We start from the raw sequence: 27698 nt of genomic DNA on the forward strand, positions 1-27698 counted from the left end.
TTTACTTTTTAAAAATCACTGAGAAATTTTTTAGTTGAGAAATAGCAATTTAGTAAAGTTATATCTAGAAATGCAGTTTATTTCCTATAGAACAGTGGCTGGAATAAAGTAAACACTTAATAAATATTTATTGACTTGTGACTCAAAGCAATAAACTACTTTGCTTGTGAACAAAGCACCAAGTTTCATTTCTAAAATGGCCACAAAATTTCCTTTAACCTTTTGAATTTTACTTTACAGAATACAACTTGCACGTGATTTTGTCTCTTAAAATCTTGCTTTATAAAACATGTCAGAAAAAGAGATATGTTAGTATAACAAAGGCAGAATCAGGACTTACCACCACTTTCCCTTTATGAGCTTTTACTGTTGCTCCAAACCACTGTTTTGATTTAAACTCAATAGGTTCCTTGGTTCCATTGACTCGAATTTTTCTGTTGTCTGATAAAAAAGGAGGGAGGATTATTAGGTTCAGAAACAGCAATCTTTAATGCAGTAAAGGAAATAGATAAAGCCTATGACTACTCAACTGTAAATTTCAGAACAATGGATTTCAATTTTATTAGGCATATGTTATGGAATTTGAAAGAGCAAAAGAGAAGGAAAGAAGGAAGGAAAGAGGGAGAGAGAAATGAAGGGAAGGAAGGAGGGAGGAAGGAGAGAAGAAGGAATAAAAAAAGGGAATCAGAGAGGGAGGGAAGGAGAGAGGAAGAAGAAAAGGAGTCAAAGAGGAGGGAAAGAAGGAAGAAAAGAGAAAGGAAGAGAGAAAGAGAGGAAGAACGATGAAAGAAAGTAAAACAAGAAAGAAAGAAAGAAAGAAAGAAAGAAAGAAAGAAAGAAAGAAAGAAAGAAAGAAAGAAAGAAAGAAAGAAAGAAAGAAAGAAAGAAAGAAAGAAAGAAAGAAAGAAAGAAAGAAAGAAAGAAAGAAAGAAAGAAAGAAAGAAAGAAAGAAAGAAAGAAAAAGAAAGAAAAGAAGCAAGGAAGGGAGGGAGGGAGGGAGGAAGCAAGGGAGGAAAGAAAGGAATGAAGGAAGGGAGGGAAGAAGGGAGAGAAGGAAGGGAGGGAAGGAAAGAAGGAAGGAAAAGAAAGAAGGAAAGACAGATCATCCTTGGGTGAAAACCTCTTCCCACAGATTATATTTCTAACTCAATTCAAAGACACCCAGACACAATATTCATTTCAAGTGATAAGCATTGTAAATAGTTACTGTATACAAGGACAGCTTGACTGGCATCCATAATTACTTAGTTCATTCAATTTTTAATTTAACATATATAAATACATCTAAGATAGAACATTTCTAAATGTTATTAAGCTCTTTTTGTGGTGAAACACCCCGCAATCCCGCTTTAGTCAGACAAGTGAAGTTCTTTACTGTATGCATCAATGAAGAGCCAGTGCTAAGAGTAGCCAAGGGGACTTGGCTTTTAACTGAATTACATGTGTCCACCCTGGCACAGGAGACAGCCCTTTCTCACTGCTCTCTATACGTGTTGCAGATGTTAACATAAGAGAAGGCATCTGGGGAGAAACTCAGCCTCAATTATAATATACTTCAGGTTTTAATAGAAAACAGATATCCCTTGCTTTCACCCTCACTTCCCTTTAGTAAACTGATTTCCCACAGAGTTCTAACCAAAGCTGAGCTGCTCCTTCACTAGTCAAAATTAAGGACTTTCTTAATAGCCTAGTGCTAAGGTTCCTTGCTTCTGGGATGATCCTTTGGTGTTCATGCTCTTTTATTTGTTTCTCATTAAAAAAATACATTCTAAAACAAACTTTTATCTCAAATTCAGCAAAGCAAAAGCATTCACGCTATTAGATCTTAACTTAAAAATGTTTTTTTAAGTTTTTATAAACAGTTTAAACTTAACATATTAAATTTTACAAAATATACATTTTTGTTATATTAGCAGAAAGCCATGTAATTACCTTTTCCATATGTTCATAATTTTCCAGCTAATTAGCACAAAACAAAATAAAAATGTGCTTCTTTGAGAAAAGAACACCATACGGTATTTATATAAGTTCTGAACATTTTTGGAATAAAAATTAAGCACCTACTATGTGCCAGTTTCTTTGCTTTAAAAATATTATCTCATTTGATCCTCACAACAACCCTGGGATTATTATATCTCATTTTACATTTGAGGAAACTGAGGAGGGTAGAAGTTAAATGACTTGCCTAGGATCACACAGCTTGTGTGATCAGAGACTAGATTTGAACTGACATTTTTCTGACTTCAGGCCAGGCGCTCTATCCACTGTACCGCTTACCTGTCTTTAATAGATTTTAGCAGGTCAACATTTCAAAAGATCTTTTTAATTCATATGTGTCTCCTTCATCAATGAATTAAGTACATTGGTAAAGAGTAAATCCTGAGATTTGACTCCATCAGTTGGCGCATCCAAAAAAATTCATCACCTTCTCACCTGACTTCTGGCAATGAAGCTCCTTAAGGGTAGAAGGCTCCTTCTTGTGTTACCCCTTAGTCCATATCCAAATTCTTTCCAATTTAGTAACATCTGTTGGAACTTATGGGCAGCTAGGTGGCACAGTGGATGGAACACCGGGCTCAGAATCAGGAAGACACATTTTCCTGAGTTCAACTCTAGCCTCAGATGCTATAAACTTTGTGACCCTGGGCAGAGACCTGGTAATCCAGAATGAAATGACGGAACAAAAACGGTAACAAAGAAGATTCCTCTTGCCCTTATCCACAATTTTACTATGGAGCATAAGAATAAAGTAAGTATATTTCTATACAGAACTGACACACATCTAGATCTGGCAACCATTATCTTTCATTAATTTACACCATAAATAATTTAATCTGGAGTCAACATTTAGACAATCTCTAATGAAAATTCAAAAACATTGCCTCAACGGTGACAGACATTCCAGGTAGTTCTCACAGGCTTGATGACATATTTTTGGTTAAGAACCAAGAGAAAGGACTAGGTTTGTGAGAGCTGATTGGGAAAGGGAAAGGCAAATATGCATATAACATAAAAATATATGGACTCCAAATCTTTGTACTCTCACTATTAAAAGTATTAAGGAATTTTTAAGGCAATTATAAAAAATAAGCTAGACTAATCAATCATTTGTACAGCAAATTCCAAAAGTGACCAAGACAAAACTGAGTGGCAAAGACCAAATTTTATTTTGTTGATGGGGCAATGGCTAAAAGGCCAAGTCTGGAGTCAGACTGGAATTCAAATCCAGCCTTAGACACATACTAGCTGTGTCACCCTGGACAAGTCACTTAAGCATGTTTGCCTCTGTTCCTCATCTGTAAAATGAGCTGGAGAAGGAAATAGCAACTACTCTTATATCTCTGCCAGTATCTATCCAAAATGAGGCCACAAAAATTGAATACAATTCAAAAGACTGTACAACAACAAAATAAATTATTATTCATAGTTGTTCTTATTATTTCCTTCTATTGGATGTCATTTCTGCTGATTCAGGGCAAAACATAGAAGATCATGATTGTCCCAGAACTTGGAGTTGCTCTGCCATTCTCTGGGAACATTTGAGTGAATCCTGAATACATGCTAATTTTGTGAGGCTACAAAGATTTTAATGTCACAGTTGCAGAACTCAAGCCAACATTGAGTTCTTTCCATTGTCATAGATTGTCTGTGAAAACCTGAAGAAGCTTCTGATGTGGAACAAGGAAAGGGGACTATAAAGAAAGCCATCCTCAATGGATGCTCCAACTTCTGGGCTCTGGTAGAATCTTGGGTGGCAATCCTAACTTCTTTTTGATTTGATTTTCATGGGAATCTGTTCTTTCCTTTTTTCCCTGGGAGCATAAAAACTCGTTGAACATATGGTCTGCAGACTACTTCTATTCTCTTAACTCAATGAAATGAGAAGCAGCTCAAAAAGTGAAGATAGTTCATGATGGAGGAGTGAAAAGAGGTGAAATTCATAAAGGTAAGCAAGGTCAATAATATTTCGTAGACTAATTTTTTTTTTTAAAAGTAAGGGCCTTGTATTGAAAAAAATCAGCAAATTCTCCCATAGTACCAAGTCCTCCATTTAAATGTACTATTCTGGGGAGTTACCTATATATGACCTTTAAATATTGCAAGAATTGTCTAAGTACATTTTTAAAATAACCTTTAAATTCTGCTTATAGGTATTAAAGTGCTTTCCATTTTTCAAAAAAGTACAGTTAAAAAAGCCTTCTACTGGGAGGGAGAAAGCTAGGATCCCCATTCTAGCTTTTATATTAACTTGTTATATGGTTTTGGGCAAATGACAACTTCTTGGGAAAATCATTCTCTTATTTCTGGAGTCAGATAGGTCCTTCAAAGGAAGGAAGGAAGGAAGGAAGGAAGGAAGCACCTTTCTAAAAGGAAAGGTGTGGACTCAATGACTCTAAGACCCAATCCTGCATTATTAGTTATTGGGGGAAGAGGGAAGCAAATAAGGTGTTGGGTTTGAGAGATGAGTTTCAAGGACTCAATTAAAACCTAATTTCAGGAAGAAGCAGGCATTTACCCACCCTGCTCAGAAAAGAATTCTTGGGACCTATGGTCTGGTCATTTATCCTTGAGAGAAAATCACAGTGAGTCCTGTGGGAGGATAGAGATAGTGAAATCAGGTAAATGGTATAAAATATTTGCAATGACATATCTATGCTGATCTGGTTTTTCTCTTCCTGTCCCCTTTTGCTGTGTCTTTGAGACTTTGTGAGGTATATCTGCTTCCTACAGATATGACATAGTTGATTAGGGACAGGACCTAGAATCTGGAATATTTTGATCCAAATTCCTCCTCCACTCCTAAACACTTAGTAACTGTATGATTTTTTGGACAAATCCCTTAACTTCTCTGTGTCTCAGTTTCCCCATCTATAAAAAGAGGAAGTTGAACCTGGTTCCCTTTAGCTCTGAATCTGTGATCCTACCTCAAGTTCTAGGCAGCCCCTGTCTGGACCAAAACTATACTTAAGTGGGTCTAGCTGAGTAGTGTGAATCTATTTGAATGAGAGTTGCATTTCGGAACTTCCACGATTGCTCTAAATTTCCTACCATTGGGAGAAGATCACCAGTGATGGACATCTTTGGGAAACCTTATCATAGGCTTTCTTCTGCTTTTTCTAGTATTAAAAGCATTTCAAAACTACCAAACTTAAAAGTTGCTTCAGTTATGAAGAGTGTGAGACTAACTCTTGCTTCTCCCTGGATTTGGGATCTTTTGTTTTCCTCATTCTCCTTTAGGAATACTTAATTGATAAATAAGAAAGCATTTATTAGGTGCTTTACAAATACATGAAAGTAAGTCTGTGAGTCCCTGAATTGAAAGAGCTTACATCCTAATTTAAGGCAACAATCCATCTGGGGAGTGGAGGCAGGAAAGGAATATGTTAGTTTTGGAAGTTAAAGGGATGGGGCAACTAGGTAGCACAGTGGATAGAGCACCAGCCCTGAAGTCAGGAGGACCTGAGTTCAAATCTGTCCTTACGAGTTGTATCATCCTGGGCAAATCACTTAACCCAATTTGCCTCAGTTTCCTCATCTGCAAAACAAGCTAGAGGAGGAAATGGCAAAGCACTTCAGTAGTCTGCCATGAAAACTCCAAAGGGGTCACCAAGAATGGGACAAGACTGAACATCAAATGTGAAGAATGAAATATAACATGAGATGTCCTATTATCTCTAGTCGCTTGCTAAGCTCTCTGGGTTATTGTGAAAATTAAATGAGATAATATTTGGGCATATGGTAAGCTTTTAATAAATGCTCCTTTCTATATTCCTCCCTCCCTCCTTCCTTCCTTTCTCTTTCCTTCCTTTCCCAAAGATAACTTCTACATGATTTTTGTATATCTGTATGAGAGCATTTTATCCAACATCATGCAATGATCAGCTAGGGTAGACTTAGCTCTTCTCAGTAATACAATGATTTGAGACAATTCTGATAGATTTGTGATGGAAAATGCCATTCACATGCAGAGAGAGAACTCTGGAGACTGAAAACAGACCAAAGCATTCTATTTTCACTTTTTTTTTTTTTTTTTTCTTTCTCGTGTTTTTTTTTTAATTTCTCTTTTGTTCTGATTTTTCTTACACAACATGACTAATATGGAAATATATTTAAAATGTTTGTACATGTATAACCTGTATTAGATTCTTTGCTGTCTTTAGAAGAGGGACACAAGAGAGGGAGGGAGAAAAAATATGGAACTTAAAATCTTACAAAAATGAATGTTGAAATTACCTTTACACTTATTTGGAAAAATAAAATACAATTAACTGGGAGGAAAACATATTCTCTTCTACACTGGAATGTATACTCTTTAAGGGCAGAGACTGCTTCAAATGTCTTCATATCCTCAGCTCCTAGAAGTATCAAGCACATAGTAGGTACTAAATAAATGTTTTGTTGACTAATTGAGAAGCTCTGAGTTTTGACATAGACTTCTGAGTATTTTCTTTAATTTCTCAGTGGGCAATACTAGGGTTCTTATGTTGCAGAACAGTTGTTGATCATAAGTGCAATCAAAAAAAAAAAAAAACAAACAACCAAACAAACAAAAGCAAAAGTTCCAAGGTATTGTGCTATGTCCTATGGATGCAAACATAAAATAGTTCCTGCCCTCAAGGAGCTCCCATTTTACTGGACAGTTACAAGAAAGTAATTACAAGAACTGAAGCAAGGAGAATATATCCCTGACCCAGAAGCAGGGATCAGGACAACATCAGCAGCAAAGTGACACTGGCATGAAAGTTAAAGCAATTTAAGAGTTCAGAGTCAGAGACGAACAGGGAGCAATTTCCAGGTTCAGGAGACAGCTTGAGTGATACATGGAAGCCAGAGAGGCTTGTAGAGTGGTTTGGCAGGAACAAAGAATGTGTGAGGGGAAATAATGTGAAAGGGGGAAAGGGCTAGGAAGAATGATTGGAGCCAGATTGTTGAGGGCTTTAAATGCAAAAAATAGAAAGTTTGCATTTTATCCTGGCAAGGAATTGCCAGCTTGACCTGGGTCTTTACAAGATTATTTTGGTAGCTGTTTGAAGAACTAGGGGAGAGTTGGAAGTGGTAGGACAAATAAGGAGGCAATAATCATAGTAGAATATAAATTTCTGAAAGGCAAAGGCTGGGTTTTTTCCATCTTTGCTTTTGTAGCCTCTGTGTTTAGCAGAGACCTTTGATAAGCAGTTATTATATAACCCATATCAGATTTGGGGAAGAAGGAGGTAAGAGAGGGAAAAATATGGAAGCAAAGTTTTACAGAAATGAATGTTGTAAATTATTTTACATGTAATTGGAAAAATAAAGCATTATTGAGAAAAAGTAACTATTACATAATTTAATTGAATATATAATAATATAAATTGTTATATAATGGAATTGAATTATTAATAATTGAATATCCCAGACATGAAATCGTGAGTGTCTGAACTTGGGTGAGTTATCTTATGATTGGAGAGAAAAGGGAAGATAAGAGAGATGTTGTGGAGATAGGAATGAACAAGGTTTAATAATTAATTGAATATAGGATATGAAGAATAGGTAAGAGTCAAGAATAATTCTGAGGTTATGCATTTGGGCAGGGAGAATAGAAAATTTGAAGGTAAGGAAAGGATTATGGGGAAATCATAGTATAATAGATTTAATACTAGAAGCAAGTGATCCAGCCCTTTCATTTTATACATGAGGAAACTGAAGCCCAAGGAAGTTAATTGAGCTTCTCAGAATTATCAAGGTAGTTAAGTGGCAGAAAGGATCTGAACACAACTTTTCTGATTTTAAAGCCAGTGCTACTGAAAGTTGTGTTTCAGCCCTGTGGAGTTGGAGATGTCAATGGGATCTCCAAGGGAAAATATATAATAGACAGTTGGTGGGATGGGGACTGAGTTAAAAACAAAGTTTAGAATTGGGTACAAAGATTTGGAATTCATCTGAATAGACATGGTAATCAGCTTGTACTAGGCTTATTGTTAGTAGCGCTCCCTAAGACCCACTTGATTTCATCCTCCAGGATGTCTGGCTCACTGACCACAGATCAGCAACCATACCATCATGTTTATCAGTTACCTACTGCATCCTGAGGTACTGCCAGGTGTCTTAATCTGTGTCCTGCCACTGGACTTCTGATGACTCTGGAGGAGAGAGTGAGGCTGATGACTTTGCACAGTTCTGTCCCACTCATGTCCAATTCATGTTCAAGTCACGATATTCACCCAGATATCAAGATATCATTAGTCCTCTTTGAGAACAAAGGATGAAGAATAGCAGCAACTGATCTATTTTGCCCTAGTGATGGGCAAAGTGAAATTCATACATACTTCTGTTGTATTCTTTTATTACAGGAATTATTAATTACTCCCCAGTGGAAAACATAAATATCTAGAAACATTGGAAACCACAAGCTGGTCGCAGTGAGACTTGGCCCAAGATTGAGATTTGTCTGTTGCCCATTTGTCATTTCTTTTCTCCTTGATTTTTTTTTTTATTCACTTACTTCATATCAAAAGGTTATATGCATGTGTCTGTTGAGTAAGTTGAGGGAGAAACATGGAGTTGCCAGCAGCTGATTCTATTTTATAAGAACTACAGATCTTTTAATTTTTTTTCAAACATAATTCAGTACAAACTTCTCTCTCCTCTGCCCAATTTCGTAAGTTAATGCCCATATCTGGTTCTTGCCCTAATATTAGGAGGAGGTGTCTAAGGCTTGGAGCCCAAGAAAATGATCCAATTAGTAATAATCAATGGGGGAGGGGATGTTTTGCTAGTTCCTCCATTCCCCAGCTCTTTATTCTCAACATCCGTGTGTTTATAATTTAGGAAAACTTTTACAGTATAGGATATTTTTCTGATTATACCTAAGTTTCTGGCATAAATTATAATGTTCTTGAATGTCTAAGAGAGAAATTTTTTCGATAAGTCAAACTACTATTTTAATATTATATAGATTGAAATAGAGAGAGATGTAGATGGATTGTTGTTGTTTAGTCCTTTAGTCATGTCCACTGACTCTTTGTGACCTGGTGGACCAAATAAGTGTCCCTGAGGTTTTTGTGGCAAGGATACTGGAGTGGCCAGACATTTCCTTCTCCAGTTTTCTGCAGGCAGGTGTTAAGAGATTTGCCCAGGGTCACACAGCTAGGAAGTGTCAGATCAGATTTGGTCTTTCAAATCCCAGGTTCAGTGCTCTTATTCACTGCAACACCCAACATTTCCCATCCCACATACCCACTGAAAACAAAAAAGGAGAACAAGCCCTTGAAACATATGTGAGAAAAATGGGAAATTAAGTGAAGAGCTTTCCATTTGAGGAATGGCTAAAAATATAGCATTTGAATGTGACATGATGCTATTGTGCTATAAGAAATAAAGAAAGAGACCAAAGTGATAGTTTCAGAGGAAACTTGGAAAACTGCTATTTTTTTTTTTTTTAACATTCTTTAGTCTCGCTTTCTCTCAGCAAGTGATACTTCAAAGATAGAAAAGTATGAAGACCCATCATATGTTTTAGATAGAGTAGGAATGATTGAATGTGCAAGTCATTGTCCAGTGGGTTAAACCCGATCCTTTTATCATTAATCCTCATTAACACTTTGGTGAAGTCAATTTCTTTATTTAGAAATTATTATTTATTTCTGAAGTATTTATCTAAATGGATATATTTAACAAACATATGTCAGCTATCGTAGCTAAAGAATGAACTAGGGCTAATATCCAGGAACAGAGAATCATTATTAATAAATTGATTAAAGTAAAGTTTATGTTTCTATCATTTTCTATGACCATGTGTTTATTTGAAAGGAAGTTGCCTTACTCTATCTGGTGCTTGAAATTCCCAAGGATGTATGAATTGCATAAGCCTGGAATTCTTTTGTTGAGGGCTATCTCACTATGAAATATTTAAGAAGGAAGCCAAGAGTCTCAATTGAACAAATGAGTATCCTTTTTGATGTATTTATAAATGGAATCCTAATTAATCTGCTAGGAATTTTCACCTCTTTAGGAACATCAGCCAAAGATGATTAGCTGTCTTCGGTATATACAAACACATTTAATAGTTAATTTCCCCACTAATAGAAGACATATTTCATGGAAAATTAACTGTGAATGTACATTCATTTCCCAGACTTTAGAGTCTTGATTTCATCATAAGCAATATCAATTATGTTCTATCCTTTCCCCACTCCCACCACTGAACTCCAAGTTATATTCCCAATACTCTGACCTATTAATGTTCAATCCTGGGGCTTCCTTACCAATAATCCACTTTCTCAGTTCTTTCTCCTTTACTACCAACAACTTCTAAAGGAAGTCAAAGATCTGGCTCTTTTGTCCTACTACAAATGCACACTACTAATTAACATTAACAGGGTTCTCGTCATTGCACAACAATCTATTTATCTGATTCATCTCCCATCATGCTTTATACAACAGCTGTTTCATTACTCCTCTTTCCTCAAGTTCACAGCTCAGCTCCTATGATCTTCTTGTTGAGCAGATAACCTTACCTCCTTCAAGGAATCAAGAATGTAGGATTTAGGTTTAAAAAGTCTGAAAGATCATCTAATGTAACCTTTGGGCTTTGTGGGACAGGGAAACTGGGGTCCAGATTAAGCACGTGATTTGGTCAACATCAAAATTAGTTAGAATTATAACCTAAATCCTCTAATTCCAATTTCCTCTCTTACAACACATTGGACACAATCCATCATGAGATTACACATTTCTAAACCTGTGTCCTTTGTGTTGTTGCTGAGTTATTTTTCAGTCATGCATTCAAGAACCTATTTGGGGTTTTCTGGGCAAAGACACTGGAGAAATTTGCCATTTCCTTCTGTAGCTCATTTTACAGATGAGGAAACAGAGTTAAATGACTTGTCCACGGTCACCTAGCTAGTAAGTGTCTGAGGTCAGATTTGAACTCCGGAAGATAAGTCTATGCATTTTGGCACCTCCTAACTTCCTCTCTCTGTTTCCTTACCCTCCCTCTAATTCTTTTATTTCAGGGGATCAGGTGGCTATTATCATTACACAGGTTAACTCCTCCAGCCATATCCTTGATCCCATTTTCTTCTATATCCTCCCGGCAGTTGCAGCAATGATTCATCACCTTTACCTTCATTATCTCACTAGTTACTACTTCCTTTCTTGGCCCAGATTTCACCTGTACAACTTGTATATACTAAATTTGCAGTTTCATGAGCAATCATCTTTTTAAATTATATATTTATTATATATGTGTATATTGTATTTATTATTTATTATATATGTGCATATTATATTATATAACTTCATGTTTTTATTATATATTATATTTTTATTTATTATTGAAATGCTTGCTTTATTCCAATAATTAAAATTAAAAGATTAAAAAAAAAGAAAAAACACAAAAGAAATTAAAAGCTTCTCTTGACTCTGATATCCTTTCCTGCTATCATTCACTATCCCTCTTCCCTTTCACTAATGAACTTCTAGATAGGAGCCTTATTACTTATTGCCTTCCATTCCTCCATACCCAAACAATCTCCAGTGCTCTAAAATCTAGCTCCTTCTCTCACCCACCACCAGACTGCAACTGCTCTTCATAAGAGCCTCAGTGACATTTCAGTTTCCAAGCCCCAAACTGCTCTGCTCTTCTCCTCTTTAGCTCCTCTATGACATATGACACTTAAACAGCCCAGTTTTTCCCCTTGGCTTCCATAATGCTTATCTTTTGGGTATTACCTCCTCCTAATCTGTTTAATTTTATTAATTTTATTCACCTATCATCTCATTAATTTTACTCACCTGTCCATCACTTATCCCACTTCCTGGGATGGAGTATCTCACAAACATTTAGCCTGGCTGTCTCTTTCCCTTCATGATTTTATTAATTTCCATGACTTTGTACTTTTATCTAAATGACTCCCAGATCTATATAACCAATCTAATCATACACCTCAAGTTCTTCCACTGAGTTCTATTTCCATTTGCCTTCCAGATATCCCCACCTGGAATTCTTCTGTAATATTATACTCAATATGTCTAAAATTGAATTTTCAGAGTCATAAAATGCAGGTATTGGAAAGGAATCAGAGGCTAAGACTTGAATCCAGATCTTTCTGGCTGGATCTCTGGTCACTATTCCACAAAGCCTTTTATATCTATTTTTTGTATAGTATAAAATTTTCCTAAAGAGCATATGAATCACCAGCCCTGAAGTCAGGAGGACCTGAGTTCAAATCTGATCTCAAATACTTGACATTTCCTAACTGTGTGACCCTGGGCAAGTCACCTAGCCCCAATTGCTTCAGCAAAACAAACAAACAAAGATATGAATTGAATAGGACCATTTAGCAACAAAGCATAAAGAAGTGGTATTTGATCAGACATACTATCAAAGTGACTCTGAAGTTTGCATCTAACATTTTTAATTCCTCTCTTGTTTTAACTTTAACAAATGAGAGGTGAATTTTTTGATCCCTTAAAGGATCACAAAAATTCAGAAGGATTTATCTGATGTTTAATTCTGAAGAGCCTTAGAGCTATCCACTAACTTTCAGAGAAATGAATCCAGGGATATTCACTTTGCTAGCCTCTTTTAAAAGTTTCATTTTTAATTTATGGAATAAAACAAACATGTGAAACTACACTATGCACAACTTGCTATTTTTTTCAAATATAGAACAAAATTATCACGAAAATTTCTTTTTTTCTTGCTTTCCCACTCCCACCCACCACCTTAGAGATGATTATCATTAGTATAAATGTAAAATCATTCTATACACATTTTTATATATCAATTCGTTTTCTGAATGCAGATAGCATCTTTTTTCATATGGCCTTTATAATTATTTTGGGCATTTATAATAGACAAAATACATTATTTTCTCAAATCATTCTTAAAACAATATTGCCATTACTATATGCAATGTTCCCTTGGTTTGCTAACCTACTAACTTTTTTGTTTCCACCACAAATTTCCCTGTGACAAATATAGGTGTTAGAAAAATAGGTTGTTGGGCTTTCTGCTGTCATTTAAACTAGATGAAAGGAGCACAAATTTTGGATCACAGGAACAAAGAGGAAGATGATAGGAAAAGAGCTCCAAGAGACCTCAGAGGCTATGATGTTTAACATCCTCATTTTACAGATAAGGAGAAGCTGGGAAGGTTAAGGAATTTGTAAGCATCGCACAGATACCAAATGGCCATCCCAGGATGACTTCTCCCAGCCCAACTCATGTATCACTTTCTGAAATCCATCCTTTTCCTGAGGTTTGCAGAGCTCTGGCTAGACAGATGGCCAGCCCACCAAGGGCAGGAACTGTTTCATTTTGGTAGGTTTGTCGGTGGCCAGCACAGCACCACCACCCTGCACCCCTACTTTCTGCTCATAGGTAAGGTTTCAGTAAGCTCTCCCTGCCCGTCTAGACGAGTACCGAGAGCCGAGTTCCGAACCAAGCCAAGCTTTTTTGTGCTTTTTTCCCAGAAAGCAGCAGCAGCTGCTGCGCACAAGGTTTCTGCCAAGTGCCTGGGAGCCTGTTCCATCACACAGACATCCAGCTCCTTGAAAGAATTTTGCAGATTAAGCAACAGGCGCCTGACGCTCCTCCAGCTCAACTAGCCGTCGAGTGGGTCTGTTTCCCATTTCTGTGTGGAAGTTCAAGGACTTCCTCTTTCTAATCCTTCCTCAGCCAGTGCATGTTAGAATAATGGCTGTCTCCTCTGTCTCCAAAGGGGCATTCCTTTGTCACAAACACCTTGGAGGTCATGGAGTGAGATTTATTAATATAATTTATTTTGTTAATTTAAAGATATGTTAATATAATAAATATTAATATAAATGAATGGGATTTATTATTTATGACCAGGTCTTTTTTGATGGTTGCTGCTTTGCACAAATCATTTAAGCTCTACTGACCATTAGGTGGCTCAGCCCATAGAGGACAGGGTCTCAGAAGAAGCTGAGTTCAGAGGATTAGCAGCTGTATGATCTTGGGCAAGTCACTTAGCTCCTTTCTGCTTTAGATTTCTCCACCATAAAATGGGGGATTAATAGCATCTACCTTGAGAGGATAAAAGAAATAACATTTGTAAATGCTTGGCTCACAGAAGTGTTTGTGGTTGGTTGTTCCTCCTAGAACAGGATGATGATGATGTCAGAGAAGTAATAGCATGATATGCAAGTGAATTGGATCTAAGTGAGGAAGGGTTGTGCAAAGTCAGCAGCCTCCCTTTCTCCTCCAGAGCCATCTGGATCCTGTGGCAAGATATAAATGAACTTTGGTTCTCATTGAAATGCTTGGCATGCACTTGGCACTCCATATGCCAGTTATCATCATATGAGCTTCAATGTCCACATCTATTGCGAGACTAGGTAATCTCCAAGGCTCTTAACCTGGGGTTACCTTCCATATTCAAATGGTTGCCAAGTCTTGTTTATTCAATTTCTATAACATCTCCACTGATACTCCATTCTCCATTAATGAGACTAGCACTCAGGTCATCTTTTGCCTGGAGTTTCATAATTATTTCCCAATTGGTCCTCAAGTCTCTCCCCCATTCCGATTTGTGCTCTACAAAACACCTAATGAATGTGCCTAAATCCCAAGGTTCATCCATATCATTCCTCTGCTTGAAAAAGCTGCCTGTCGTGGCTTCCTACAATCCAGTAAGCATTTATTAATTATTAATGATTATTCAACTTATAATTTCTAGGAGATAATACAAATTCCTGATTGGCATTTGAAATCTTTTATGATTTGGTTCCAACCAACATTTCCAGATTTGCTCTATGTTCCCCTTGTCCAAGGATTAATGGACTCCAACTATTGCCTCTCCCTCTCCCTCTCCCTCTCCCTCTCCCTCTCCCTCTCCCTCTCCCTCTCCCTCTCCCTCTCCCTCTCCCTCTCCCTCTCCCTCTCCCTCTCCCTCTCCCTCTCCCTCTCCCTCTCCCTCTCCCTCTCCCTCTCTCTCTCTCTCTCTCTCTCTCTCTCTCTCTCTCTCTCTCTCTCTGCTGTCTTGTGCCTAGAATGCCCTCCCTTCTCACTTTTGTTTTTTAGGATTTCTAATATCCTTCGAAATTCAAGAGACTCCTCATATACAAGTCTACCTTAATTTATACTTCACCCCTTCAATGTCTACACCTAATTATTTCCTAGTTACTGCATCTATTTTGCATTTAGTTATTTCCCCTGATAGAATGTAAGTTTCTTGAGGACAACTACTATTTTTTTATCATTTTATCCTCAACATGTTTGCATAGCACCTAGAACATAGTAAGTACATAATAAATGCCTGTGGTTTCATTGATAAGTTAGAAGGTTTGCAGAAGAAATAAACAGGATGGGGCTGAAAAGTCAGTAAATCTTGGCTTTTGAAGAAAGGTTAAAGAAACCAAAGTTGTTAAACCTAAAAAGAGATGTATTATGGGAAATGTTGCCTTAAAACATTTGAAAAGTGGTCATGGGCAAGATTTGTTCCATTGGCCTCCCTGGAATAGAACTATGATAAATGAGCAGTAACTTCAAAGAGTAATATTAACATGGAATATAAAGGAAAACTACTTGCACTAGCTGCCCCATTGGCAGAGTAGGTTGCCTTGGGAACTAGCAGATTGGCCATCACTTAGTATCTCTAAACATAAACTGAAGACCACCGTTCAGGGTTGTTACAAAGGAAATTTTGGCTGAGTTCTTAAGTTTGAGATCTTAAGTTCAACTTATGCAAACCTGAACTTCTGCTTCTCCCCTCCAAAAGAAATCCCATTCTCTCTTCTTCAAAACTTCTCTAATTAAATCATCAGCATCTTGCCAATGTTTCAGGTCCACAATTTCCTGAACTCCTCACACTCTCTATTCCTTCCTTCACCTGACTCTTACTTTCCATTCACAGAGCTAAGTTCTTAACTTGAGGTCCTCATAGCCCATTCACTTAGACTATTTCAACAACCTCCAAACTGGTCTCCCTCCCTCAAGGCTCTCACCAGTCTAGTCCATCCTCCATGCTATTACCAAAGTAATTTCTTTAAGTGAAAATCTGATCATGTGTCTAACCTTTCAACCATCGGTCAATTCCAATTGTTTTCTCTTGCCTCTGGAACCAAATATAAGCAATTCTAATTAGCTTCTTTATGCTAGCCACAACTCCCCTTCCCAGGTTTATTGGACAGTTCTCTCCCTTCCAACGAGAGGCTGCTAGGGTATAAAATGGATAGAATGCTGGACCTGGGGTCAGAAAAACATGAGTTCAAATCTCACCTCAGACATTAACTGTGACTGAGCAAATTACTTAACCTTTGGCATTGAAGTCCAATGGCAAAATAAAAGTTAAGAAAAGGGCGTGGGATGCAATGAATGATCTTGGTGTCTTCAGTGTCTGGGCAAATGAACTTGAAGTACCCCAAGCCAGCTGCTTCAACAGCTTTCATTGATGTTGGAACATATTGTTCTTATCCACCTTTTTCTCTGGGGAAGTCTTCACATCTGTGAGGTAGACACTCCCCTAACTCACCAATGGGTTTAGTGTCCATCAATAACTGATGTAGTCCCTCTGTTGAGGCAGTTTTACCAGCGGATGCCACTGCTTATGCTACAACTTCTTGAAGCCATGGATGAGATTTGAGCAACTAGGCAGATATCAAAGGTGGATTAGCAGCTCCCAAAAGGGCTCTGCAAGTCCACACCAGAAGTGCTAGTCCTCCATGAACACCCCATACACCTTGGAGGCAGCTAGGTGTCTCAGTTATAGTCATAGACTACTGGATCTGGAGTCAAGAAGATTCGAATTCAAATCTGGCCTCAGGCACTCACTAGTTATGTGATCCTAGGCAAGTTATTTAATCTCTGTTTTCCATAATTCCCTGGAGAAGGAAATGATAGATCATTCTAGTATCTTTGCCAAGGAAAACGAGATGGAAGACACTGGGGTTATGGTCCATAGCATTACAAAGAGTTGGACACAATTGAACAACAATATATACACATATACATGTCTCTCTGTGTATATGGGTCTTTGTGTGTATATGTATATTCTGAAATATATATATATATGTATATATTGGTATATTGTGAATATACAGAGCTATGGTGCAGTAGATAGGGTACTGACTCTTTGGAGTAGACTAATTTTCCCAAGTTCAAATCTAGCCTCATATACTTATTAGCTGCATGACCTTTTCCAAGTCATTCCAAGTCCTTGCTCTGGTTTCCTTGTATGTAAAAATGAACTGAAGAAGAAAATGGCAAACCACTCCAGTATCTTTGTCAAGAAAATTCCAAATGGAGTCTCAAAGAGTTGGACAGGACTCATTTATAATCTCTAACATATATTTCATGTATCATATGTTTATATATAGAATCATTGTCTCCCCCATTAGGACATAAGTTCCTTATAAGGATTGTCAAGCCAAGTCAACAAGCATTGATTAAGTACCGACTATGTACAGGGCATTGTGTTAAGCACTAGGGATGCAAAGAAAAATCAGTTCTTGGTACTTGGATCCCCAGCACCTGGCACAGTGCCAAGCACATACCGAATAACTAGAAGATCTCTTTGGCTCATTCCAATTCTTAAATTTTGTGATACTGTGAAATGGGCTTTGGATTCCAAGTCCATCTTTTCCCACTACAGAATGATTTGTTAGGCTATTATTCATTTTAGCAATCCTGAACTGCTTCTGATTTACACAGACCTGAAAAGATAAACTAGTTTTGATGAAACATTGGGATCTACATGGAAAAGGAAAACTTTGGCCCCAATACTTCCTATTTAATGTCTAAAACCTTTTGATTATTCCTACAAGATGGTATTTCTACAAGATCGTTCTTTAAGTACCTCTTAGCAACAAAAATAATGCTATTTGGAGCCTTTAAAATCCTTCCCATCTTCCTACTGAGGCTCCAGGTTGAAACATCCTTCCCTTCCCTTCAGCTGTGCCACAATTAACATAATTCTTATATTTCTTCCATTGTCCAAGAGGGAGGCTCTGACCTACATTTTCTTCTTTTCTTTTCTTTTATTGTCCTGTACAGAAACTGCTTTTTTTTCTAAGTGAGTTAGAAAAGAAAAAAAAAAAAAAGGCTTCTGTGACCAATATGTTCCCCCACCCCCACTCCCATCATCCCAAGAGAGCAAGGGCACACCCAACATTATCAGACTCCAGTCATGTACCAGTCACAACACCAGATGGTTTAAACTGCTTCTTATTGTGGGCTTACCCAGCACAAAATAAAACAGAACGCCCCCCCTCCCAAAGCCTTCTCGTCTCCAAACTAAAACACTATCCCAGCAAAATTTCCACTCTTTCCAGAGCTTTGAAAAAAAAATCAACCTAATTGTCTCCCATTTTAAGACCAAGAAAAAGCAAACAACCAAAGTTTATAAATTAAGACCAGGCAAATTCTATTTTTTTCCTAAATGGGGAATGGAAGAGGATTTGCTAAGTTAAACCCTAATAACTCCCTCTATTTCTTCCTGCTGATTTTTATGTGGGAGCTTAATTGTGAGTAGTTCCCAACTGTACCAATACTCATTTCTTATTATAGTGGTGAGCCTGCAAGCATTTATTAAGTGCTTATTATAGGCCAAGTACTATGTTACATGTTGGGGGTACAAAGACAGAAAATAAATTTCTCCTATCATTATTGTTTCTGTGGTTTGTCATTCTTTTTAACACCATGGAATACCTAAGATATGTTTGCATTTTACTCAGAGTAAATAAATGATGCAACCTTTGTTCTCTAAGCTTATGTGGCAAGCAAGCACAATATTTCCTTTTATTGTTGTGGGAATTTGGTCTTTCTTGCTATTTGTAAGACATTGAGCATACCATTTACTTTCCATAGATTTAAATTTTCTTATCTGTAAAATGAGTTAGATTGGATGGTACCTCTTCTCCCTCTAAAAATATGATCTCATGAAGTTAAAGGGGATGGATTTTGTTTTTCCTGATCTTCTTTTGCCCCCCTATATGTCCAATCCTCCATCCTTCTTTGACCTCAGGCTGGTTTAGATAGTTAGGGAGAGGGAGAAGTGAATTTTGGTGGGGATTTTGAAATGAACTCAGAGACGTTTCATGAAAAGTTATTCTAAATATTGCATAGAATACAGAAATCAGACAAGAGCAAAAGAATAGAACAACAATGGAAGAGAATTTGGCTTGATCGAAACAAAAGGAGAAAGGCAGAAAGAAGATAAGAGAAATATATTCTGGAATAAGGCAGAAAAACAAACTATTTTCTGCACCTCCCACACTATCATATGCTCCTTCAAAGTTCCCTTTTTTTTAGACTTGAAATTCATTCATGTGGAGAGGTTGCAATGTTGCATACCTTCCATGATTGGTTTTACCTGTGGGAAATAGAAAAGACAAAACATACAAGCTTGGAGAGCTGAGATCACACTGATAATGTACAATTGGATAAAGACTAGAAGCCTTTGACATGAAAGCAAAATTAATGGTGATTATTTGAGAAAGTCATTTCTAAATGGAAAAGACAATGAAAGTGTAACAGACCGAGAATCAAATTTATGAGCCAGGATCTGAACTGAATTATGAGCTAGTTTTTCTTAGTGTCTAAACTGAGAGGCTCTAGTCAGTTACTACTGAAGATCAAACAGAACCCAAGGGACTGAAAAAATGGTTGATACCTCTAAAGGAATCTGTTTTTTTTAAATCAGCAAAGATACTGGTATGCTATCTGGCCCAACACATTGCGAATTAAAACAAACAAACAAACAAACAACACTTCAGCTGAATAGAGAGAACAGTTAAAAGGGAATATGGGTTTTATTTTTTACATATTTTATAGATATTCATATACACATATATGTATATTATCACTTAAAACACCACGCCACAATAGATGGATCTGTGTGCATATAGTTTTTGCTTTGTTTCATGGGATTTCCCTGGATAAAAAAATCATCCTTGAGTGGCCAATCTATTGGTCATGATTTTCTCTGTATGTATCTAGGCAGATTCTCAGAAACTAATACTGTCTCTCTCTCTCTCTCTCTCTCTCTCTCTCTCTCTCTCTCTCTCTCTCTCTCTCCATATATATATATATATATATATATATATATATATATATATATATATATATATATATATATATACATATATACATACACTCAGAGATAACGATATATATGTATATATATACATATATATCGTTATCTCTGAGTGTAGCTCTCTGTCTCTGTAAAACTTTGTGGGTGTGTATCTGTGTCTGTCTGTTTCTGTCTCTCTTGATCCATCTGTCTCTTAGAAGTATCCTCAAAGTAAAGTTTGTGCTGGACAGTGCTTGGAGGTAGAGAGTAGAAAGGAGGGAATGAAGAAGAGCAATCTGTTAAATAGTATCAAAGATGAATACACATACACACACACAATCAGCTAATAATTCCCCCAACCAATTCCAAGGCACTCTGCTTAGGAAAAAACAAAAAACAAAAAACAAAACAAAACAAAACAAAAAAACACCTTCTCAGACTATATATTGCCTTTCAAGAATTTCTTTAAGGATACTACACTTAATCTCATTACCTATAAAAAATGGGGGTAGAGAAAAATTGAAGACTCATCTACACATTTTGTTCAGGCAATGACATACTTCTTCTCTTGGTACCTTCCCATAGACAACCCAATTCTCATGTTATAAATTAATTCTAGCAAAGTTCACTGTAATGTGCATAATCTGCAAAATTAATTATTTTTGCCATTTATTTTTGCTCTAAGACTTCCCACTGAGAATCAGACTCATCCTTAATCCTTGTGATGACATCATCTACATCTTGTCTTCTTAGTTTTTCCTCTTCTCATTAGTTCTTCTGGATTCAATTCTTATCTCTATGTGGATGATTTCCCAATCTCTCTGTCAACCAATAAGTTCTTCTTAAGCACCCACTATGTAAATCTATTTGGGACAACCAGAAACACCTGTCATCCTTAGGTGCTTTTTGTGATCAGTTCTTTACCCACTTGGAAGAGAAGTCAGTCCCAGCCCTATTTCTTTCTACGACACAGGAGCCTACCTTGTCTTACCATCTTCCCTGCCTTTGTGCCTTGAAATCCCCAAGCATTGTCATCTGATTTATCTTTATGACTTGAGGATCCCTGAGTCTTGCCATCTATCCCACCACCAAATCCTTGGGATTTCTCAGCCTTTCCATCTGCCCTGCAGCTGAATGTGCTTTTATGTGCTGTATCCTCCAATTAGGGTTTGAACTCCTTAAAAGCTGGGATTCTTTCATTTTTGTCTTTGAATCTACAGTACCTGGGACATATTCAGAGATGTGATTTCATCTGTTTTTAGACTTCCTAATATGGAAACTCCCAGTAGCAATGCAGAGAAGCAATTCATCTGTGACAAAGTCTAAGAGTTGTCCAGTTTGCTGAGAATTAAGTAGCTTACTCATGGGCACACAGTATGTGTTAGAGACAAGATTTAAACCTAGGTTTCCTAACTCCAATGTCATGTCTCCATCCATAATGCCTAGCTGCCCTAACGCTTGGCATAAAATATGTGCTAAATAAATTATTTGGTTCTATTTTGCTTTTTTGAGTTCTATCTCTCAGAATCAGGTGAATAAGATAACAGATATGCAGTAGGTTAACAATATAGGTACACTCCAGAGCCCCGGACACCTAAGATATGATTTTATGTCTATTCCACTGACCCATTTCTACACACTCAGAGGCCATGGTGAAGAGCAACAAAGTTGTCTTTAGTCAACAACACCCCCTGGTGACATATGTGAAAAATTTTCTCTTCCGAAGCACTTTCTTCCTCTTGGGTGATGGTGAGGAAGGTAGTAACACTTCTCCCTCTACCATGATTTTCCATAGATTTTTTTCTTTTTTCCTTTGAAGAATTAAACTAGGTAATTCTTAATTCCCATTAAGATCTCCCATTCTATTAAATCTATGTAAATATATTCTGAAAAAAATTATAATTACTTTTTTCTCACTCTCTTTACTTTCCCATTTTCATTCCATTTATGAGTCAACAACTAAATCTGATCATGGATAATAAGCATAAATGTAGACTATGGTACAGTGGAAAGAGTATTAGAGTTGAAGTGTGAGCTGGTAGATTCCAGTTCTAACTCTGCCATTTACTGTCTTTATTCATGCTGCGAATCTCGACCTCTCTGGCCCTCAGTTTCCTCATATATCTAAAATGAGAAGCCTGACTCATATAAACCTCAAGAGTCCATTCAGTTTGAAATCTATGGAGAGGAAAATAAAGTTACAACTTTGAAATTGTTATCCAAAGTTAAAAGCCAATATAAATAATTTTTAAGCCCTTGAGAATGCACAAAATCCCTCTTTAAGTGTGCAAAATCTCTGTCTTTCTCATCTTTCTCTAATTAAAACTGCATTTTCCTTGGGTCAAAAGACCTCATTTAGTTGTATGGTTTCTTTGTCAAATAACTAATCTTGAAACAATATTGTTTTCTACCTTTTTTTTTTCATTGCAAATGTACCCTATTTCAGCTACACATTATTAATTGATTACGCTTTTTTTGTGGTCCAGCCTGAGATCCTAATTGTAATTGATGACGATCGATCTATGGGAAAATGAGTTTCTGGTTCCAAATAGACAATCCACAAATGAACTTTTGGAATAGAACCCTCCAGTAAGTTAAAGGCTACTTATAATTACACACATTTCTCATTCTCAATCTGTATTCTCTTTGTATTTTGAAGCAAGATTTTTATTATAATGATTAATGAGAAATGGATTCAATTATAACTCCTTTGTTTGACAGATATTTATTGTCTCTGTAGCTAAATAAGTTCATAATTGAGGCATATGCACGACTTACTCTTCTCACTTTATTCTAACAATTGGACTTAACATTTTTTGTAATGTACGTTATTTCTCAGGAAAACTAAATACATTCCTCAAATTATACATGATTATTTTCTTCTGACTAAAGTTATGATAGTACTGATCATTGAATCTTAATTATTCCTATATCCAAATATAAAGTATATTTGTTAAAATATAAATTTTGTTATATTGTTTTTTAATCAGACCTTCAACTTTGTTCTGTTTAAATGTTTCATTTTGTTGATTCAGAAAGATTATTCCTAATGCTGAAGTCAGTAACTGGGGAAGCTTTCAAAGTCCTGTTAAAACTATTGCTTAGTGGAAACATTTCCTGTGCAAATGAAAGTCAGTGAATAGACTTTAATTTCTCAACTTTCATCTTTTAAGTGAAAGTTTGTAACAAATGACATGAAGACACCTGCAGCATTTAATAAAAATAGTAATTAAGGTAGTATGACAATAATAAAGAGCTCATAAGCAGTCCTCGAAAGAAAACAAATAATTCCAAAGATTTTTTAAAACAATGAAATCATTAATTACTAAGTGGAAATGATGAATATGAAAAATTCAGTGAAGTATGGCAAAACATATGAACTGGAAATTATAATGATCAGGCTCATCCTAAAAGAGATGAGAAAAAGTTCCTACATCCTTTCTTTGAAGAAGTAGAGACTATGGGTGTTTGACATTCCATATCCTGTCAGATCTGGGTGATATATTCATTAGTTTTGCTGAATATATTTTTTTGCCTTTTCTTTCCCAATCTTTGCTATAAAGAATGACTTGTTAGGTAGGGAAAGAACATAGGTAAATGAAAGTGATTCTCCCTAGATAAATGCCTTCAAAGACTTCAAAGAAAGAGGAAAAGGACCAATATATAAAAATATTTACAGTAACTCTTTTCCTAGTAGCCCCCAAATTGGAAACCAAGGGAATGTCCTCTTCATGGGGAAGGGCTAAATAGATTATATAGTACATAAATGTAATGGGATATTACTGTGCAATAGAAATTAATAAACAGTTTCAGAGGAAACTAAGAAGACCTCTGTGAACTAACAAAGAGAAAACTGAGTTGAATTAGAACAATTTTTTAAAATAATAAAATTGTAAAAATGTAAAATTCAATAAATTTGAAAGATTTGAGAATTCTGATCAGTGCACTGATATCCAAAAGAATGAAAATGAAACACCATTTATTTTCTGCTAGAAATGTGATTGACTTAAAATGGAAAATCATATTATTTATTTGGAAGAATTTGCTTTAGTAGATTAATACATGTTTATGATAAGGTTTTTTTTGGGGGGGGATTGTTGAATTGGGAAAAGGCAGGAGTTAAGGACAAGTTATAAATGCTTTTAGAAATAAATGTATTAAACATTTGACAGAGTAAATGAGTTGATATGTTTAAAACATTGCTGAGAATTTAAAGTTATACTACCTACATTTCTCAATCTACATAGCCAAATTCTATCTCTACCCCAGAGAACATTTTTTTACTTTTAGAAAAAAACAGGTTTTTTAATTTAAAAAAAAAAGATGCATTTTCGTCTTGATCTCTAACAGAAGTGATTTCATCTTTTGAAATATTATCTACAAAAAACAAAAATAACACTTCCTTAAAATTTTAACTATACATTATAAGCATGAGATACCTATTATTTATGTTATTTCATACATACATACATACATACATACATCATACATTGATGAAATGTAAATTGCAAATACATATAGGACTGTGGAATCAGAGGTGGAAGGCATGTCAAAAGTCACCTCATCCAGCTCCTTGATTTTATATAGCGGTAAATGGAAAGCATACGCAGTGGGAATTATTTCCCAAGGTCATACTAGTAAGAAGTGATAGAGAATTCAAATATAGGAACTCTGCAAGCACACTCTCCACTATAGTACACTGTTTCCCTATTTATTCAACAATTAAAGTTAGCAGTTACAGAATCAAATTAGTTGCGTGATTCACAAGGTATTTCAAATGATACTCATCTCAACTCAGGGCTTCTATTACAGTTGACAAATGTCATCTTCCTTGAGAAAAAGGTAAGTGCATGCTTATCTACTAATGTCAAGTTTCTATATTCACAAAGATTTGCCCACATAAATTAAAACATTCAGTGTTAATGTTTTCAAAAGCACTGGGTTTAAATTATTTTCTCAAGACATAAAGAGGCAAACACCACAGAAAACAGAACCAGCCTGAGTTGTTTAAAATGTATTTTCCTTTTAATTAAATAAGAAACAGCTGTCTGGGGATTTTGGAAACGAATGTAATCCATCTACACTCTGACTGTACTAGTTTGCATCCAATGTCCAATATTTTGAAAGAAAATTCTTGCTTTCTGTAAAGAATTAAATGGCAACGGGAAGTAAAGTTAGGCTGTAGCAAGTAAAATTTGCCCTGGGAGTTAAGACACTGGAGGTTTGCAGAATCCGTCTGCTTCCAGATTTGTGGTTAGGAATATACGGAGTTCTCTGCCAAGGCTGTTGTATAACATTTGTGCTTTTTCTGGACCATCATGCCCTCGATGGTCCCAGGACACTAAGACAAACTGCAAAAACTAGTAAAGTTCAAACGCTCAAGGTCATGATATTATTAGTTCTCTAGAGCCCATTAAACGCCCCTCACCCCCAGACATGTTTGCATCTGCACCTCCTGACCCCATCAAACAAGCCAACCAGAGCACACACTCCGATTTGGATTTCTGTGGTGGCTGGAGTCAATGGATTAATGTTTAGTTCATTAATGTTTAAAAAAAGCAGTCACTTACTAGTGGTGTCAAACGGGATCTGCTTGCATGGAACATCCCCAGTGGCCGGCCAGGGACAGTAATAGACAGCGCCACCCTCCACTATGTCCGGCTGGCTAGTATTGGCTTTGGGAGCTCCCACCAAGATACTCACTCTGCAAAACATTGGCACCAAAGTTAAGATCTGGGGCTCACGGAAATCGAGAGATCAAATAGCTACGCTCCAGAGAACCTGGACAAGTTCCGATTGTGGGGGTAACACTTCTCAAGCGACCCTGAAATCTGTCTGCACCAGACACTTTGCAGTTTGGGGGCTGGGGGCGTCCCTTCAGCCGCAGCGGTTTGTATACAAACACACAAGGAGAGGAAAGCAGAGCAGTGCTTGTCCGCAGGGTCGCCCCACGCTCCCGATCCCCTAGTCTAGCTCCCATCACTGTGTAGACAGGCAGCAGGGGCAGCTTTTCTCGGGACAGGTTTCCGTTTAGTTAACGGGTCTGGCTTTGTTTGCTCTGGGCGCTGTCACCTCGTCGGTTCGCTGAGAAGTCTCCACCGCGGTCCTCTGCGAGGCTTGGGGCTGGACCACGGCTGCCTCTCTACTTTGGGATGTACCCACAGCTCCGCCAGGAAAAGATGCCCAGGCTGGGGTGTCCCGGGCATGGGAAGCAAGGACGGGGCAGCGAGCGTCCCGCTCCATCACCTTCCTTCCACCCAGGGGGTTGCCGGGACAGTCCCCAAGTGAGAGGCAGCCGGAGGGCTCGGCGGTCCAGGGGCCACCTCGGGGCCGGAGGGGCGCAGGACCGGGACTACTTACGTTCGCGGGTCAGGTAGGTGGAAGTCCACGGCGTAGCCGAAGTAGCTGCCCTCCGGCCCGCTGTACACGGTGAGCTTGTCCACGTCCAGGTTGAACGCCTGGGAGGCGGGCGAGCAGAGCATCCCCAAGGCCGTCCAGAAGCCCCAGAGGGGAGCCCGCGGCGGGGAGCCGGGGCCGCCCCGAGCCATCGCTGGTTCGCCTCCTGCCCTCCGGCAAACTTTGCCCGAGCCCCGGCTCGGTGCAGGAGGAGGAGGAGGAGCCGCTGGGGAGGCGCCCGCAGCCCCGTGCGCCCTGGCCGAAGCCCGGCTGGCGGAGGAGGGCAGCCGGGAGAGGAGAGCTGGGCAGGCTGGGGCTGACCAGCGGTGACAGGCGCGCGGCTGCTCTGCGCCTGCATCCCGTCCAGGGCTCCCTCCCCTCCCCTCGTCTCCCCTCCCCTCTTCTCCTTCCTCCCTCCCCCCCTTAGCGGCGGCGGCGGGTGGAAGGTATCGAGCCGGGAGAGTGGGTTCTGGCATGGGAGACCCGAGCGCACGCCGTGCTCTTTGCCGCCCCCTGGCGTCCGCATGGAGCAGCACGGACTCGCGCGGGCGTGGGCGTGGAGCGTGGGGGCCCCAGGAGACTGACGGCCCTCTTCCCACCGCGGCTCCTGGGCACGTGCCCCTCCCAGCACGGGAGCGTGCCCCTGCCCACGTCTCGGGGGGGGGGGGGCCCAGGCGTTCCTCCCACGGAAGACCTTCTGTTCCAGGGGAGCTGGGGCTACTGGGCACCTCCCGGCCTCGAACTTCCCTCTACCTAGCGTCGAGGATTGCTCATTTTCTCCCCAAGCGCAAAGGTGTGGGAAAGCCTGGCCCTCGGCGGTGCAGGATGCACTTTTCCTTTTCTTCGGCCCATTAAGGCGGAGGGATTGAGGCGTAGGGAGAGACTTTTAATTGCCTCCCCCCCCCATTGTGTATTAACGTTTAAAACCTGTTGTTAGGAGACAAACTGGCCCAATGTAAGGACCGGAAAAGAGAGGGGCAGGGTTCATCTCTGTGTCCCTAGCCTCAGTTTCTCAATCTGTCAAATAAGAGACTGGTTGGAGTAGAAGTCTCTGGAGTCCAGTCCATCTCTGGGGCTTAGTTTCAAGGCAGGGACCTTGGTCACTTTCCATCTTTAGAACTGTATATCTCTCGGTCTCAGTTTCTCCTTCCATAAAAAGGAATGATTTAGACTAGAGTTTTAAGATCCCTTATAGCTCTGTAACCTATGATCCCATAGGTCGATCTTCTGTGTTTGAGTAGGGGCAGAGTGTATGATATGATGTCTACCTTCAAGAGAAAA

At 38.2% G+C, this 27698-nt stretch overlaps 1 protein-coding gene across 1 annotated transcript in view; it reads right to left on the reverse strand.

Annotated features, from left to right (window-relative positions):
• The window catches only part of ITGA8 (integrin subunit alpha 8), a 213656-nt gene extending 186893 nt beyond the window's left edge, over positions 1 to 26763 (reverse strand). The window contains exons 1-3 of the mRNA XM_074266669.1: positions 26382 to 26763; positions 25592 to 25725; positions 341 to 441 (exon numbers count right to left, since the gene is read on the reverse strand). Coding sequence (XP_074122770.1) covers positions 341 to 441; positions 25592 to 25725; positions 26382 to 26569 — 423 coding nt within the window. The 5' untranslated portion in view covers positions 26570 to 26763. The remainder of the gene's footprint in view (positions 1 to 340; positions 442 to 25591; positions 25726 to 26381) is intronic.
• Between the last annotated feature and the right edge of the window lie 935 nt (positions 26764 to 27698).

This window comes from Sminthopsis crassicaudata, chromosome 5 (genome assembly GCF_048593235.1).
Source record: "Sminthopsis crassicaudata isolate SCR6 chromosome 5, ASM4859323v1, whole genome shotgun sequence".
NCBI lineage: Eukaryota > Metazoa > Chordata > Mammalia > Dasyuromorphia > Dasyuridae > Sminthopsis > Sminthopsis crassicaudata.